At 41.8% G+C, this 17,335-nt stretch overlaps 1 protein-coding gene across 19 annotated transcripts in view; it reads right to left on the minus strand.

Moving 5' to 3' along the window:
• Nucleotides 1-296: 296 nt before the first annotated feature.
• Nucleotides 297-17,335, minus strand: part of MARK3 (microtubule affinity regulating kinase 3) — a 109,632-nt gene continuing 92,593 nt past the window's right edge. For 8 of the 19 annotated variants that reach the window (XM_082386334.1, XM_082386324.1, XM_082386332.1 and 5 more), the window contains 6 exons: nt 16,613-16,716; nt 10,187-10,348; nt 9,230-9,487; nt 5,322-5,348; nt 3,992-4,060; nt 297-838 (listed from right to left, as the gene is read on the minus strand). In XM_082386334.1, coding sequence (XP_082242460.1) covers nt 493-838; nt 3,992-4,060; nt 5,322-5,348; nt 9,230-9,487; nt 10,187-10,348; nt 16,613-16,716 — 966 coding nt within the window. In that variant the 3' untranslated portion in view covers nt 297-492. The remainder of the gene's footprint in view (nt 839-3,991; nt 4,061-5,321; nt 5,349-9,229; nt 9,488-10,186; nt 10,349-16,612; nt 16,717-17,335) is intronic. The other 11 variants (XM_082386325.1, XM_082386323.1, XM_082386331.1 and 8 more) reach the window with 10 other exon arrangements.

The following is a 17,335-nucleotide window of genomic DNA, read 5'->3' on the forward strand; positions in this document are numbered from 1 at the left end:
ACAACAAACACAAAACCACAGGCATGAACTGTAAACCTGCATTAATTACCAACTAGTCTTAAAGTTAATTCTTAGTAGTAATTCAGTATTTTCCTCCTTGGCAATTTTAATGTTTTAGCACCAAATAATCTCCCACAGAGGTACTCGTAACAACTCTGGTTGCCAGTGTAAGGAGATGCTTCCGTAGCACTACTTCACACACACACCGTCCACTCTCACACCCGCACAGACAGGAGGCACGTGGAGATGGATGTCACACGCTGACTTTCAGGGCAATGGAAATAAGACAGAGGGCACACGTGTCACACGTCTTTAATGTAGTGCATTCGTAGAAAAAAGGCCAGCTTTCGCTCCCAGGCGTGCTCTCGTCCTTATATTTTAATATGATTTAGAAGATGCAGACGTTATTGCCTAAATATTATTCTATACATTTCCATCAGTGTTCAGGAAAACACTTTAAATTGCTACTTAATTTACACCATAATTACTGGGTTACAGCTTTAGCTCATTGGCAATTTTGGAAGCGATATTTTTGAAAGCTATGGACGTCCCTGATATCCGCTTAAACCGGACCCCGTTCAGAGACAGTCTTGGCAGCTTGCACACTTCCATCTCCCACTGCACGAGGCTCTCCGCGTGCCCGTCGCCGTGGACACAGAAGAGCAAGAAGCGCTCTCTCTGCTCGTAGTCACAGTTATTGGCGTCCAGCACTTTGCGGATTTCCCGCATCATGTCATTGGGATCCATGGAACTAGTGGTTTTCATGCTCCAGGTAAAGCGCAGGGAACGAGGTTTTGCTTCTTTGTTTTCCTCCTTTTGCTCAGCAGATACGTTGCGACTGAAAGGCACAGTGGCAGGTTTATTCTTAATTGCACAGGAAAACCCACCTTTTCTACTCTACCCAGCTCATGACCAACATCTTCGATACAGCATAATAAATGACTTCCACGCTTTTCCCGCATAGGCTCAAGGTTGGTAGTCTGTTCCTTTGCTAAGAAGTACTCACCTATTTCTCCACAACCCCCTTCCCGTCCCAATCATAAGCCACAGATGGAAAAAATCTACCAGGCCGAAAAATCTGCACCAGTCATCCGGTGAAAATTAAGAACGTAATTTGTTGAACAGAACCCTTGGGAGCAGGCAAAGCGGAGAGCGAGCGAGCACGTCTCCAGAGCCCAGCCCTCGCCATCCAGGCTGGCTGCCGGCGGCAAGGGGCCGCAGGGCCCTTCACAACCCAGCTCAGGGGGGTGGCGGCGGCAGCCCAGCCAGCAGGTCCGCTTGGCCTGGCTGCTTCTCCTAGCACAACCTTTAAAGATCCGATTCATCATAACCTCCACTGTGACTGTTACTCAGGATAACCAGTGACTCAACGCAGCTGAAAATCGCTTTCCCGGCAAACGGCCCCAGATGCTGAGCACAGCTAGGGAAGGGGGTGGGCCGTTCTCAGACCCCTACTACCACCTTAGCATTTTTCCTTCTACTTTGTTAATTTAAACTTCCAATTTCACAGTTAAAAAGAATTCTTAGATGACACTACCTTACTACTGAAATAGGAAAATGAAATGTTGAGGCTTACTCAAACTGTACAGATTCACAAGGTGTAGGCTGTGATCCCAGGCACGGCTCTCTCAGGAACTCCAACAGGCACCTACCATCTCACTGCTCTGCGGTACTTAATCATTACTGCCACAAACCGTTACTGACATTCTCAATTAGGAGGGTGAATACCTAACATGCTTGTGCATTAAAAACTCACAGTGTATGTATGTTAAATACACTCAATCCTATGGCAAATTCATCAGAGCTGAGAGTGGGCCATAGGTTTTACTATGTATATAACTCTCCCTGCCATCCACCTGCTAACAGAATATTCAGTTTGGTTCACACCTACCAAAACTGTTTGAAAGCTTCCTAAGTATAAAATGCTGTTAAATACTAAATAGGTTACAAAAAAAAGCAAAAGCTCTCTAAGCTGGGGTCAGTGGAGGAAAGACTAAAACACAAGGAAACAGCAATAGCACAGGTAAGGCACGGGCAGTCAGCTAGAGTCCCAGAGAGGTGGAGCCCGCCTGACGGGAGGAGTGCAAGAGAAGGGAGGAGTGCAGCGCAGGGAAAGGCAGGGGGGAAGATGAGAAAACAGCTTCGGGGCGGGGCGGGGCGGGGTGGGCAAGGGCATCTGAGAAGAGCTACGAAGAGCCCATGGGATTTCAACAACATGACTGAGGTGGGAGAAAGTCTGTGTCTAGAGCAGAGGGAATCTCTTAAGTGAAGGCAAGGAGGTATGGATAGCACAGAACATGTCGAGGGACCCACGGACTGGAGCTGAGGGCGCAGTTCCCCTCCCCACCCCCCTGCCGACAGCTGCTGCCGTTTACTGAGCCCTTGATCCTCAGCACACCAGGAGGTGGGTTCTGTGAGTCCCTCCCAACTATGGCTGGGGAGACAAACTCAGGGCAGCTAGACTTGCTCAAGGGCAGGTTGGGGGATGCTGCCTGACTCTCACCCCGAACTTCTATATCAACTGAGGGATTTGTGTGGGGGGGGAAACTGGGGCTGCTGAGGCCACACAGGGACTTGTATGGACATGGTCGGCCAGGCGATGGGGCCACTGCAGGTTTTCATTCAGGGTAGTCATATGATCAGAGCTGTGTTTTAGGAAGATTAGGAAGAGAGCAAATGGGCTAACAAGGACCTGAAACAGCAATGGTGGCAACTGGCATAAAAAAGGGCTTAAGTGGAAGAAATCTGGAGTCCTGAGACCATCTGGGACTCCCCCCGCCGCCATATCCATGCAATGACATGTACAGAAAATTTAAAAGCAAAACACTCAACTACATAATCATTCTTTTTTTTTGGCCGCACTGCACGGCTTGTGGGATCTTAGTTCCCCGATCAGGGGTTGAACCTGGGACCTAGTGAAAGCACAGAGTCCTAACCACTGAATTCCCTACATAATCATTCTTAAAAAAAAAAAAAAAAAAAAAAGACATCTAATTTGAAATATGAAAATTCTCCTAGGGAATTTCCTAGAGGTCCAGTGGTTAGGACTCAGCGCTTTCACTGCCAGGGCTGGGGTACAATCCCTGGTCTGGGAACTAAGATCCCACAAGCCACATGGCGCAGCCAAAAAAAAAAAAATTCTCCTAAATATTCTGCTTTCATTCCTTGAGACTACAACTATGCCAAGAGTTCTCACCAGGTCGACAATGCTCCAGACTCCCAGACCTCACCTCGGGTCAGGAGAGCTCAGGCAGGAGGAATGCGTTTTTGTTTTTTTTTCTAATTACAAAAGGAAATTTATTTCAAAAGCATAAGGGAACATTTACATTTGAACAAAGGTATATACAGGTGTCTCGCAAAAGAAAACTAATCCATGGCATGAAGTTTTTTGTTCAAATTTTTGAAACAGAAATAACCTAAGTTGTGCACTATTGCCTTAGGAAAGGGAAGGGGAACAATGAGGTGGTAAAGGAAGGAACACAGTCAACTTAATATCAAACTTTAGAAAGTAAAGTCACTTCTGCTCAGCTTTGAGTTTACAAATATTAAAAAGAAAAAGAGAAAAAATTACACTTAATGTTCAAATTTATATAACTGTAGTCCCAAAACAGCATCTATACTTGAAATGGCTTTAGGCCACTGGCTGATCTGCCGCTGAGGTCCAGGCTACCTGGTCACAGTTTTCAAATGGCAATTCCACGTTCCTATGCCTAGGAATGCGTATTTTAATACCCAAACACCAGTGAGAACCCAGGTGGGGCTGGGACCCGAGGCTTCCACCAGCAGGTGGCTGCAGCACTCCAGCGCCCTCATGTGGCTGCCAGGTGCCGGCGGCAGCAGCAATGCTTCCTGACCACATACTGCTGGTGGCACTAAGCAATCCCACTTGGAGCAGGGATAGATGCAGAACGTTCAGAAAAGGGTGTTGCCTCTGCCGCAGAAATGAGGTAAATACCTATAAAATATTTTAAGTAAAAATCGTTTCCCTCACCTTGAGCCCTCATATCTCCCGTTCCTCTCATATTCAGTTGGAAGCCTCAATGAATAGAATGTAGAAGCACAGAGAAGTGGGAAAGAGAAAAGATATCTTACACACCAGTACATGACCAACCCAAATATAAACACAGACATCATAAAATGAACAAATCCAAAGCACTTTTTGGTCACCAGCTGAGCTTATTAAAACTCCTACTCTTGTAGGTGTGACTCTGCCAGAGGCCATCCCCATGTGTTCAGGAAGGCCGTGCAGAAGGCTGGCTGCACACCTGCTTCACATACACAACAGGTATTCCTGCCCAGCTCTGGAATCTGCGCACACTCACGGCCTTCAACTGGAGGTATTCTTTTTAATCACTACCCAAAGTATAGTGGGTTTCCAATTAAATAATCATGGAGTGGAGTTTCCCACAGGAAGAAAGCACTCTTCCCACGGTTTCTGATAAAGAGCTCACGTGAGCAAAGCCTCTCCGTGACCCACTGGTGGCCTCCACATAAACACCCACACCCTGGCCCTCCGGTGGGCTGAGAGGAGCAGGCACGGCGCGGCTGCAGTGGCAGCTCTTCCCCTCAAGCGTGTGTGCGTCCCGAGACAGCGAGCAACGCTTCTGGTCTCTTGAGCGTCACCACCAGAAAACTATCTACCTAGGAAGAATAACATTTACTACAGCGCTTTCAGTAAAAATGAGACATACTTTCTTCAGAGGTTGGTGGAAAGTGCCTTTTAGATACAATACTATTCACTCTTCAACTCTTGGAAAAGATTAAAACATTTCTGCTATACAGTTGCCCACGTCCGAATTTCTGAAAAACCCCAACAAATGAGGTTGTAGGTGCGAATTTTACATTTATTTCCAGTATCAGGATATTAGCTGATTTATCTGTCATTTTAAAGCCTTCTGCTAATGCAGTCCTTCATGAAATAAAAAACGACAGCTAACACAATTACCACTTACCGTTTGCATGCTTGAGGCTAATCATTAATTGCACATTGTTACTGAACATCTCATTCTTCAAACAGAAGCATGCTAAGTGTTATTAGTATGAAGACAGAATTATTTGGATGCTAAATAATTCTACCAAAGGAAGAAAATGCACAGAGCATGCGTAGGCCTCTTGTTACATGGGTGCCACAGTCCCTTTAAAAATGCCTGACAGAGTTAATCTCTTTCTTTCCAGCTTCCTTTCAAAGAAGTATTTAGTTCTCAGCAGAAAGTTTAGTGTTTAAGGAAAAAAAACAGGGCTAGAAAGCCAAACCTGATGTTAATTGCAGGAGCCATTTCAGGGTGAGGATTGAAAAAAAAATGTGTATATATAAATCCTACCTTTTGATAAACCTGAATGACATGTTTCTAAAAGAAATTAAGCCAAAAAAAAACATTAACAAAAATGAGTTGCACAAGTTAAATAGTCAATTACAGATAGAACAAAAAACAGCAAGTAAAACAGGGCTCCTCTCCTGTCCAATGAACAATGAAACAGCGACATTTGATGAAAAAGTAAAATTATCACAAATAATTGAGTATGTGATCTTTTAAACAGAAATATTAAAAAATCTGTACTTGTAAGAAAAAATTTAGCAGTAAACATTGACATTAACTATAATTAAATGTTTTAAGGTTCTTCAGATGGGTATACCTTAAGATAATAAAATTCAACATTTTGTGTTAAAGTCATTTGCAATGTACTAGAAATAAAATAACATTCCTCAACTTTCTTCAGAATATCTTATGAACAAAAATATCACCTTATACAGAAACATTAAAAATTTCATTATAAAAATATTTATCCATGAAGAGAATCATTACGTATTTCAGGAAGATGATTTAGACATTAACAGAATGTCTGTTACAGTGGTTTCGTATAAATCACTTTTTAAGAAAAAAAGTCATTGGAGGTTAGGTTTTTTTCCCTTCCAGTTTTTTTTTTTTTTTTCCCTTCCAGTTTTGATATAACTGACATACAGCACTGTAATAAGTTATTGGGAGTTTAAAATGAAGTAGACTTTTCAGAGCTTTAGATATCAAAATGAATGAAAATTAAATGACAACAGTGGGGGGTTCATTTTTATGTTTTATGTAATAAACAGAAAGCTGTATTTAAAAGAAGTGACTCTGCTCGTTAAAAAAAAATTTAAGGAGATGCTTAGGTTGTGCTGAACAGAATTTGACAAAAGAAATTTCAAACTATGGCTCAGGCTTGTATGATCATGCAATAAGCATTCCTGGGTGAGTGTGAGCTGGGCTTGTCAAGCTATCTCTAAATCTCAGTTCTGAGACAGAGCAAGGAGGCACTCAAATGTACCTGAGGATTGACTGAATTAATAACTTCCTTCGTTGTTTTTTTCCCCTAATTTGGGATGACTTTTGCATTGCTTCAGATACCTACCAATTTTAAAAGTATCTAACTGCTGGAGATAACCGCCAATCACTCCATAATCAGATCAAAAGTAGCATACAGCAGGATTACACACAGTAGGAAAGATCATGCACGTGAAAATTGATTAAAAGGCCTTTAAAACGTATTTTCATTTCCGAATTTTCTACCTGAGAAAAGTCAAGGGGACTGCTCAGGTACCATAGGACTGACTTTCTTAACGTTTCCTCCCTTAAATCCCTTGAGGTATAAAGAGGAGGAAGCTGCGGGCTTAAGGCTCTCACACGCCGCCCGGGACCACGTGGATGACTGAGGAGCACAGAGGCACCTGCGTTTCCGCCCGGGCTGTCCCGCCTGCAGAGTATGGGCGACTCTGAGCGCCCTGAGCCCATAGCTCTCTAAAGCTCTCACAACATCCAGGGCACAGCCAGAAGCAGAGGGCGAGTTTTCTGATGCCAGTCCCACCACGTCACAGCAGGTCTCCTTGCGGCATCTATGTGCCAACACCTGAGCCTTTCCGGCACCAGAACTTTAACCCTCACAATTATTGTTAGGAGAGGATAAGAAGTGATGCTGCGGCAGCAAGAACTCTGACTGCGTTTAAGAATGAACCGACTACAGCTGAAGTACAGCACCAAGGGAGGCCACAGGTCTCAGTCTGCAAACTAACAAACAGAAGACTTTCTGTAAAAATTTTGGGGTGGAAATTATAAAATCATATGACCCCCTCTAGAATATTTTCAACAAGAAGGCTCAGCCTTCAATTTCAATTCAAATACATGAAATAAATTTAATTAGAAGATGTGGGAAAAGGACTCACGTCTGTAACAGTGCTTTACCGTTTTCTGCCAGGGACACTACATAGTGGGTTCAAGGCTCTTCTGGAAACACGGATCTGACTCAGCACTCTTCTGCTGTAGGATCTTGAACATGTGCCTTAATCTCTCTGAACCTTGCCTCCAGTTTCTTCTATGAAACTGGGACAATGTCTATTCCACAGGGTAGATTATGGAGATTAAATGAGTGTGTGAGACAGAATGCATGTGTGTGCATACACACATACTTATTTATGTATATAAAATGAGTATTCCTACATCTATAAATCTACAGACATCTCTTTAGCTTAGCACATAGGAAGCATTCAGTATATTGTGGCTGATGCTATTTTTATCAATGATAGTATTAAGATGACCAAAAAAACCCACGAAGGAGGCAAACAAATAAATTCAAGGATTTTAATGATGTGCAAGGCTTTAAAGAGCCCATTATTGACCAAAATGTAAGGACACAAAGCTGATTGTCCTGTGACTGAAGCTTAGACAGACCTGACTGCCACACATCCCTTCTGTGCTCGGGAATCAGAGGGCAAAATATCAGTTGACATTAAGCAGCCTAGGCTCCAAGGAAGGAGCTAAGGCACAGGGTGGCTGGGGATAGCACCTGGGATGACCCTGAAAGGAAGCAATGCGTTATTTTGGGGGTCATCAGACTCTTCTTGGGTTGAACTCATTGCCTCTCTTGCTGGCCACAAATGGGTGCCCCAAATTTGGCAAGGCCCTTCAGACCATTCTGCTCTTCTGCCCAGCCCAGAATGGGATGTCTCAGCAAAGGGGCTAAGAGAATAATAGGGCAGACCAGAAACTCTGGACTCCTCTGACCTCTAGTCAATGCTAGTGGATATCAGAAGTCCTCCCTAATCTGGTATTTCACATCCTGACAACGAACAGATCATCTGGGGAAAGACAGTTTAATGTGACTTGTCTAAGTTTTAGATGACTGATTTAAGATAAAATTACTGGGGGAGACTGAAAAGTGATATTTAGCTGACAGGTTAAATAAAGAAGACGGCATGGAACAGATCAGTAGGCTAATGGGCCACAGGGAGTCAGAGAAGAGAGGAGGAGGACGTGTATCATTTTAGACTCTGGGAAGACCCCACTGTTGTTCTGTGAAGACACAGGTGATGAACCAGAAGGTCTGTAACAGGCAAAGCCTGCAGGACACCTCAGACAGACTAATCCACAGAGAGGCTTAAGTTCAAAGAATTTCCTCTGGGTGTCCTGGAACTGCAGGGGCTCTCAGGTTTCCTGGCTAAAGGTGCCTTTGCTTATAATGCAGAGTGTTATCTTTTCTTTTTCCTCTTATAGCAGCCAATGTTTCTAGGCTTTGCAACTGCTAGACTAGATTCTGGAAATAAAGTTAAAAGTACCTCAAGGGACCTTTAGAGATTTCCCAAGGCCCCAACTGACAGTCTACAGGACATACAAAAGATTTTATACATGACCAGATACTAGCTTCTTCCTGAGAATAAGGCAAGGATTTTATCTCCAAAGCTATTCAATATAGAATGTTACCTTCTTCTCATTATAACTCAGGCCAACAGAGAGAACAACTTCAAGACTGAAGCTCTAAGAAACTTAGTGCTCCTCAACAACACTGGAATGCAACGAGAGAAGAGGAAATGTCTCTCTCCTCCGTGTCTAGGGACGATTACACCATACACGTCTTCCTCAGTGGCTACTTATGGGGCGCCAGCCCCCGGACTACACTGGATCTGGGGTTTTGCTAAACTGAAGTGCACACACCGTGTAGAGAGATGTGAGATTAAAAGGAAAAGTAATTAAACAACAACAACCTCCCAAGTGCTAGAGAACTTTTAGTGTTGTGAAAAGACTCTGAGCTCTATAATTTCTCTTCTGAAAGGTTTTAAAAGTATAGCGTTAGATATGCAAACCAGAACAATGTGAGCTAAAGACAAAATGAAAAGCATCTGGGCAGTGGCTTCACACAACGAGGAAGACGACACTTCTCCTTTTGCCCTTGTGTTTGCTCCAACCAGCACCACCTAGGCACTTACCTCCTTGTGAGTTTGGAAGTTAATTTACTAAAAAGATTAGTGGAGCCTCGGCTTCGAGTCTGCGACAATGGTGTGGCTTCATGGGACAGGCTGGGTGAAGCAGGCGGGCCGTTATACGTGGCAGTGCGCCGCTCCCGGGGCTGGCCGTGGAAAGTGCTACGACTGGCAGTGCCTCTTGGGAAGCGGGTTCGATCTGGGGTGGTGGTGCTGCTAATACTGTGTGTTGAAGCAACTGGAGCTCTCTGGTCAGGAATAGTGCTTTGAGATCAGAAAATGACAGATTCTTAGATCTCTGTTCATAAAACCCTGGCTTTGTAGCAAACATGGCACACAAACATTTACAATCACAATATACCTTTGATATAGAGTGGAGAAAACCAGTTATATAAATCCAGATCCAAGGGGTATTTTATAGGACTTAGGAGCAAAAGGTAAGTTAAATGGCAAAGGGTACCAAAGGAATAGTACATAAACAAAACCTCATGGAATTTAAGGGAACAGTACACACATATTTTCAAGGACAAGATTAATGCAGGGAAATTCTAGAACAAAGAACAGCTAACTCAAGCTTTTTTTCCTTTGCTTCCCTCTCAAATTGCTTACATGCAGAGAACCTTGCCAATACAAAAGAAATAAAGGCTATGCAGGTGAAATTGAAGAATAGGCAACTAAAAAGTTTTGGAAGCACAAAAATGGCATAAGTACTGTAAAATTCCACATGCTGAAAGCAACTTGGAAAGAAGGGGGAATTTCTTACACCCTTTATAATATGCAAAGGCATGAAGACACAAAGATGACCAGGGACACCATGAGACAGGATGCGCTTAACTAAAACCACACATAGGAAGGACACTTTGTAGACAACTGGAACAAAATCTTGGACTATAAAATCCACAGCACAAAATTAAGAAGCAGTGGGTACACATTAGTTTCACAAGGAATGTGCATTTTTCTTACATAGCCTTGAAGTTATCTCCTTCACTGTCTATTGGAGGTAACATCATCTTGGGGCGCCCAGAGCCTGACATGGACATCGACTTGTGATGTCGCAGCCGACAGGTGGAAGATGTCTTACAAACAGAGGCAGGGCTAGCTGCGTAAGCGAACATTTCCATCAGGCTGGGAGGGGGTTTGGGTTCAGGCAGAGGCAGAAACAACAGTATGATGGACTAGTGACAAAAAGAGCAACTCTTGTTCAAAGCATATAACCTTCCTCCCCAAACCATCTCGTCTTTGTCAAGGAACAAAAATCTCTTAAACCTGTTTTGGGGATTCTGGAGCAATTGCTAATCTGTATCTGCTTTTTTTAAAACAGCAATTTAAAAAGTTTATTAGCTTTAAAGAAAAGAAAATAACATCATACATGTTTGAATATTTATGTGAGAGGGACGATCTCTTCTGAGCTATGTATAAAATTAAGCCTACCCTAAAAGAGATGCCTCCATTCAAATCAAAGTGAATCTATAATATGAGCACACTATGCTCTTGACCTGTTCCCAAAGCACACTGTCATATTTTAAATGGACTAGTAAAATCACAGGTATAGTAGTAACTAGTTGTATTTATCAAAGTATCCTATGTTGTTTAAATATCCTATGTTGTTTGTATTTATCAAAGTATCCTATGTTGGGCTTTCCTAGTGGTGCTAGTGGTTAGGAATCTGCCTGCCAATGCAGAGGACACGGGTTCGAGCCCTGGTCCAGGAAGATCCCACATGCCGCGGAGCAACTAAGCCCGTGTGTCACAACTACTGAGCCTGTGCTCTAGAGCCCGCGAGCCACAACTACTGAGCCCCCGCGCCACAAACTACTGAAGCCCAAGCGCCCAGAGCCTGTGCTCTGCAACAAGAGAAGCCACCACAGTGAGAAGCCCGTGCACTGCAACAAAGAGTAGCCCCCGCTCGCTGCAACTAGAGAAAGCCCGCGCGCAGCAACGAAGACCCAATGCAGCCAAAAATAAAATAAATAAATTTACTAAAAAAAAGTATCCTGTTGTTAAAACCTTCCTACTCAAAGGACTTTCAATTCTTTATAAACAACACTCAGAATTCCTAAGGGGTCAACAGAGCCCCATTTTTCAAGGTGGGAAAACTAATAAGAGCGCATTAACTGTTTATAGACAGAAAAAGAGGAACAGAAGTGGCTACGTGTCTGCAGTTTCACCTGGCACAGACAGCTATGGGACAAAACTACCTAAGGGAGTTTCCCCATCCTTAATTCCAGCTCAGTCATCGTGTCCTTGGAATTTCAAAGGGGCAGTTTCTTTCCTTTAAAAGATAATCAGGGATTTAGAATTCTGATCATACTCTTTCAGTGACTTTCTACAGAAATCCTTTCAAAGCCCAAAACCTAGAAACATCAGGTTCTTTCCCTCATGCCCCACATCCAGAGCAACTGGGACATCTTGTTGGTGTCAACTTCCTAACAGCACTTCAACGAGCCCGGGCCTCCCTACCTCTACTCTGAGGGTTTTCGTGCAGCGCTTCACCTCTCCCACAGGCCCAATCCTAACTCATCTGTCTTTACTGGTCTCCAATTTCACACTTTCCAATCTGTCTACCATACAGCTGTGAACTTTCTAAAGCACAAACCTGACCTTGTCACTCATTGCTTTTAACCATGCAAAAGCACACTGTGTCTTCAGGATAAAGTTCAAACTCCTCACCCTGGCATCCAAGTCGCATCCTCAGGTGCCCACAGCTCGGCCCCTGCCACCTCTCCAGGCTTGACCTTCCACTGTTACCTCCCGGAACTAGACTTTCGGGCCCACCTGATGATGTGCAGTCGCTTGGTCGTGCATCAGGTCAAAGAACTTTTGCAGGAGCTATTCTCCGTGTCTGGAGAGCTGGCATCTTTCTATTTGCATCAAAATTCAACCCAGAGGTCATCCCCTCCGTGAAGTCTCCACCGGTGCCCTCTCCCAGCAGGAGTGACTCATTCCACTCTATGTATTCAGTGCAGGCACCTGCTACTGCACACCACACTGTACCGCAGTGACTCCTGTCTGCTCATGCGCCCTGGAAGCACGGCCTGCAATCTCATCGTGTCCCCGGGGTCTCCTAACTGAAAAGGTACATTAATGGAATGAGCCACTGGAATTCTAACAGTCCCAATATGAAGGAGACAGGTCTTTGTAATAAACTGCTCAAGAAGATCTGCTTGTCCCTGCGTTTCTGTTTGACAATCCTGCCCTCTCACTTGGGGGAGTGGCTTATAAAGATTAAACATAGATTCACTTTTGTGTTTTCCACAGTCTTTTCCTTTGGCAAAAACACCTGAATTCTGTTTTGGTAGAAATAGGTTCTTGGTCTCTCGATGTCGTTGACTCCACCCCAGACTTTCCCAGCTACCCTGGCCAGTGACAGATTAAGAGATGGGCACATGGCCAGAGCCAGACCAACAGGGCCCCAGAAGACAGCCCCAGGGCTTCTGCTTGAGCAGAGCTGAGTGTGGGAAGATGTCAAGGCGGATGCTGCTGAGCCCATCAAGGAACTCCTGCAGAAGAAGCAGAACTATGAGATGAACCCTCACTCTATCCCTGGACTCTTTTAGTTATAGGAATTCATAGATGCCCTTTTTCATTTAAACTTGTTTGGACTGGGTTTCTGTCACCTGCAACACAGAGAGTCCTAAGTGATTCAACTATCTGAAGAAATGCTTTGTTGTTTCCAATATGCACGTACAGACATACATACACATAGATACATATAATTTTACTTTAATTAGTTACAGATAAATACAACTGTCTTTTGTGCTCTATTACCTGTTCCGAGCAGGTCAAGAGTTGTCAAACACACTTTATCCCCTTGCCCAGCTGTTGATGTTCTCTTGCCCAAATTAGGAGCTAAGATCAATAGATGTATTAAAAAAAAAGCAGGGGAAGAAGAGGAGGCAGGGGTTATTTGGCATCTTCCCTGGAGAATATAAATGGGCCCAAAGACTCTGGATAAGGAAATGGCTTTCCTCGTCCAGAGCAGGGAGATGCTCGGTCTTTTCCCCGTGAGGCCATTGCTCCCTGGCTGGACAGTGAAGGCAAGATTGTGTGGACCGATGCTTTGCAACAAAAAACTGACCCTCCTTAGAGTCAGAGGCCTTCTTAAAAAGGAAGTGTAAATTGATATATTCATTACAAATTATTAAATATTTACATAATCTTAAAGGCAATTTTAAATGAATTATTTCTTTAGAAATTTAATCATGTCACATTACGAGTTCCACAAAGCAAGCAACAAAACAGATATGGTTTTTTTGACTTCTAAAGTAGGCCTAGCACCTCAATTTAGGAAACAGTAAACTCAATAAATGTTTGCTGAGTGTCAAGTCTGTACAAACTCACAAAAATTCTCTTTACAACATATAACCCCAACATCACCATGGGCGGCATCAAGTTGGACAGAATTTCTCCCCCAGAAAAGTGGCAAAAACGATGGTTGTAGTTCATAGACCTCCCCACAAGAATCTACACAAACAAAACAGTAACTGCGTTATAGTTTTAGTAGTTCTGGGTCCAAGGAAAAATCATTTTTTAAACCTTAAACTTACAGAAATAGTATGATTTCTTAAAATTCACATTGTGTGAAGTTCCTGTTAATCTTCTGGTTTTATATCTATGCCTGATAATCTTTTTTTAATTCTAATCCACTTACTGTTATTAAAGGAAAGGTATTTTCAATTTGTTTGATATGACATCTATCCCATATCAGAATATTCTGATATGAAATACTTTGGTTGCTGACTCAAAGCATACTCAGTGATTGGGCAAAAGCAAAATTAAAAATACAATCCAAAGATACATGTGTTAACTGTGATAAAACCTTCTTTGCTCATTTAGTTTTCATTAGCCACGATCATTCTCTTGTTGGAATTCTGTAAAAACACTCACATGTATAAGAAAAGAGTCCAACATATTGAAGGCTAAAATGGGAATTAATGTCCTTCTTTCAGAAGTTAACATAGATCCAGGCGTCCTGTACCTCATTAGTATTGTAGTCAAGGAATAAGATATATATGGGAGAGGAAAAAGCAACATCTGCCAAAGAAGTCATCTGCGCACAAAGAAGGCTCAGTGCATAATTTATGACTCAAGCATCTATTTTAAGGGTGAGAAAGTTGTCGCATTTAATGCCTTCTTTAACTGGAAGTAAAAAATATGACCACCAATTTGGCACTCAAACCTCCAATATTTTCCCACAATTTTTCAATTCATTTGTAAGACAGAAAAAGAAAATCCAGATATTATTAAAATCATGGGCCCCAGCTTGGGTGGCTGGAGGCTCTGTCTGACTGAAGATAAAGACAACACTTGCAGAAGCAAAGCATTTAAAGAGCTGATGCTAACAGATGCCATAAGGCCCAGGTTGGGATAAGGAGGAGGCAGCCCCATTGAGGAAGGCGTCTGCAGGTAGAACACAGACAGGTTATGACTCCAAAGAAATCAGAGTATTCCTAAAACTATTTCCAAAGAGTGAACTGAATAACTGTAGGGAAGGAGAATTAGAGGAGTAGATGCACACACAGAAACACAAATCAAGGGAGCAGACCTAGATCTTGGTCTTAACAGCTTTTTAAATAAAAGTCTGACTCTGTACCTCAGAGAACTGTATATTCTAAAGTTCAAAAGGAATCTGATAGAATAATTCAACAATTTAGAAGAATCTGTAAAAAGAAGGGTCATGAAACAACATTTTTCTAGTTCTACAGACTAAAATCCGTAACATATTAGAAACTTTTCGGAATTCCCTGGCGGTCCAGTGGTTAGGACTCAGCACTTTCACTGTGGGGGGACCCGGGTTCAATCCTTAGTCAGGGAACTAAGATCCCATGAGGCCAAAAAAAAAAAAAAAAAAAAAAAAAAGAAGAAAGAAACTTCTAAGTCTTCTACTGATATCTCCTATTCAATCACTTTGAACTAGAAGAAATTTGATTTGACAAAGTAACCGTAAGAAAAGAAAATTTACCAAAGAATAGACCACTATTAAAAAATAAATATACCAGTCACTAATTTATAAGCTATCTAGCCCAGTTGCTCTACTCAAATTATTAATAGTTCTTAATCATACGAAAAAGACAATGTTAAAACAAGCACACACATAGGAATCAGAAGACAGAATACCAGGATGTAAATATTTCTAAAAATTCACTGAAAAATGAATGTAATCTCACATAGTAAGCTTTTACCTTCATGTCAATTCAAACATAAGCGGTCTGTGGAAGAGGGGAATGATAAAATAGTCTGGTTTTAAGGATGAAAGAGGATAGAAGAATTTTTGCTTAGGTTGTTATAGAAGTTACTGATCAAACATTTCATTTGACTGATGAGATCTAAAGGAAACAGAAATCTTATAATGCAATTTCAGAAAGTTAATGTCAGAAAAAGAGGAAAAACAATTTTGATGCTACACATGAGAATGTGATATGACTAAGCAATGTTCAGAGAGGCCAGTGGACAATGAAAGATGATGTGAATTTATTTTATGGATTTCTACTCCAGAACTTTATCTGCTCACTTTGACCTTATCTCACCATTTTGAATTTAGTTTTATACTACTTTTCCAAAAAGAAAGAAGGAAAATCATGCCCATTTGGGAAATTTGTTCTATATAGAATATATTTAACTACTCTACCAATCCAACTCCCCCCACCCACTTTTCCCTCTGCCCAAACTTAGCTCTACTCCATGGTTTCTGGATGTACTTAATCCCACTTTTCTGACTCTATTTCTTATTTTGAAACCCCAAGAAAATTGTTTGCATGATCTAACTCCTTACTGATATATTACTTTGTTAGTATTTTAAATCATGCTTATCCAATGTATGATTGCCTCCCTACCAGATTAAAATCATTCAGAAGACTGCACTCTCCATTTCTCTGGGATACTCAAGTGTGTCTCTTTTAAGGTGAAGACTGTGTTACTACTCGTCCACCATGCCCCTCTGACACACTGCTGACCTATACCTGAAGGCTCACCCACCCCACCAGGTGCTCCGCATCTTCCTGAGGTGTGGCTCCCAGTCTCAGGTCCTCATCCTTCCCCCTTCCAGCCTTGGTTCAAGTTATTCATGTGCACAAAATAATCTCCATTTCCCTGTTCATAATTCTACAATTAAACCATAGCTCACCATCTATTTCCTCTGGGAAAGCTCCCTGCTTTAACTCAACCCTTCCAATCATCATACACAGCTGGCCAGGAGGATAAGCTCTGGACAATGAGAGGAATTTGGAATTCTAGGATCTCACTAAAACTCTGCGTTCAAATTTAACTTACCATTAGCAAATACTTACCACTATTATTTGAATTTTGATCATAAAAACTGAGAAGCAAATATCATTCTTCCATTTCTCTTGGGAAAAACAAATTTTCTTGCCAACAGGTAAAATTTCATACCTGTTTTCTTTGCCATTCTGAATTACTGAATGTCTATCAGCTGTAGTTCTTTCACTGCAAACATAAGTATTCCGCCGCGTCATTCCACCAGATGCTGTATTACTCTATTAAAAAAAAGGGCATTTTGGTCTTAAACTGTTTAGTAAGTATAGTACAATGGGAAAAAAAACCCACCTAATTTAAATAAACGTGAATACTCTTTAAATAAACCTACACTAAAATATCAACAGTACTGGCCACTAGATCAGAGAAGAGGATGAAGGCAGCAACCTCTACCCTCCTTCCTACCCTCCAACGTTTCTGCAATAATGAAAAATGACTATAGTAAAGTGACTTTGAAAAGCTGGCTATAATAATCTACAGATTAATAACTCATGGATTATTTAAAACAAAGCAGAGAGATCCACTATTTTTAAAAGGTACTACTTTCAAAGTAAAAAATTAAAAAGCAAGGATTATAAATATAAGGTAAATATACAAATAAAATAAAAATTAAAAAAATAAAAAATAAATATTAGGGTTAAAACTGTAAAACTATTAGAAAAAAATGGGTAAATCTACATGACCTTGGATTTGACGAGAGATTCAGATATGACACACACAAAAAAATATGAGTAACAAAAAGAAAAAAATAAATTGGACTTTATCAAAATTAGAAACTTTTGTGCATCAAAGAACACTATCAAGGATGTGAAAAGAGAACCTACAGAATAGGAGAAAATA

Source organism: Balaenoptera borealis (genome assembly GCF_965194805.1).
Source record: "Balaenoptera borealis genome assembly, chromosome: 3".
In the NCBI taxonomy this organism is placed as follows: domain Eukaryota; kingdom Metazoa; phylum Chordata; class Mammalia; order Artiodactyla; family Balaenopteridae; genus Balaenoptera; species Balaenoptera borealis.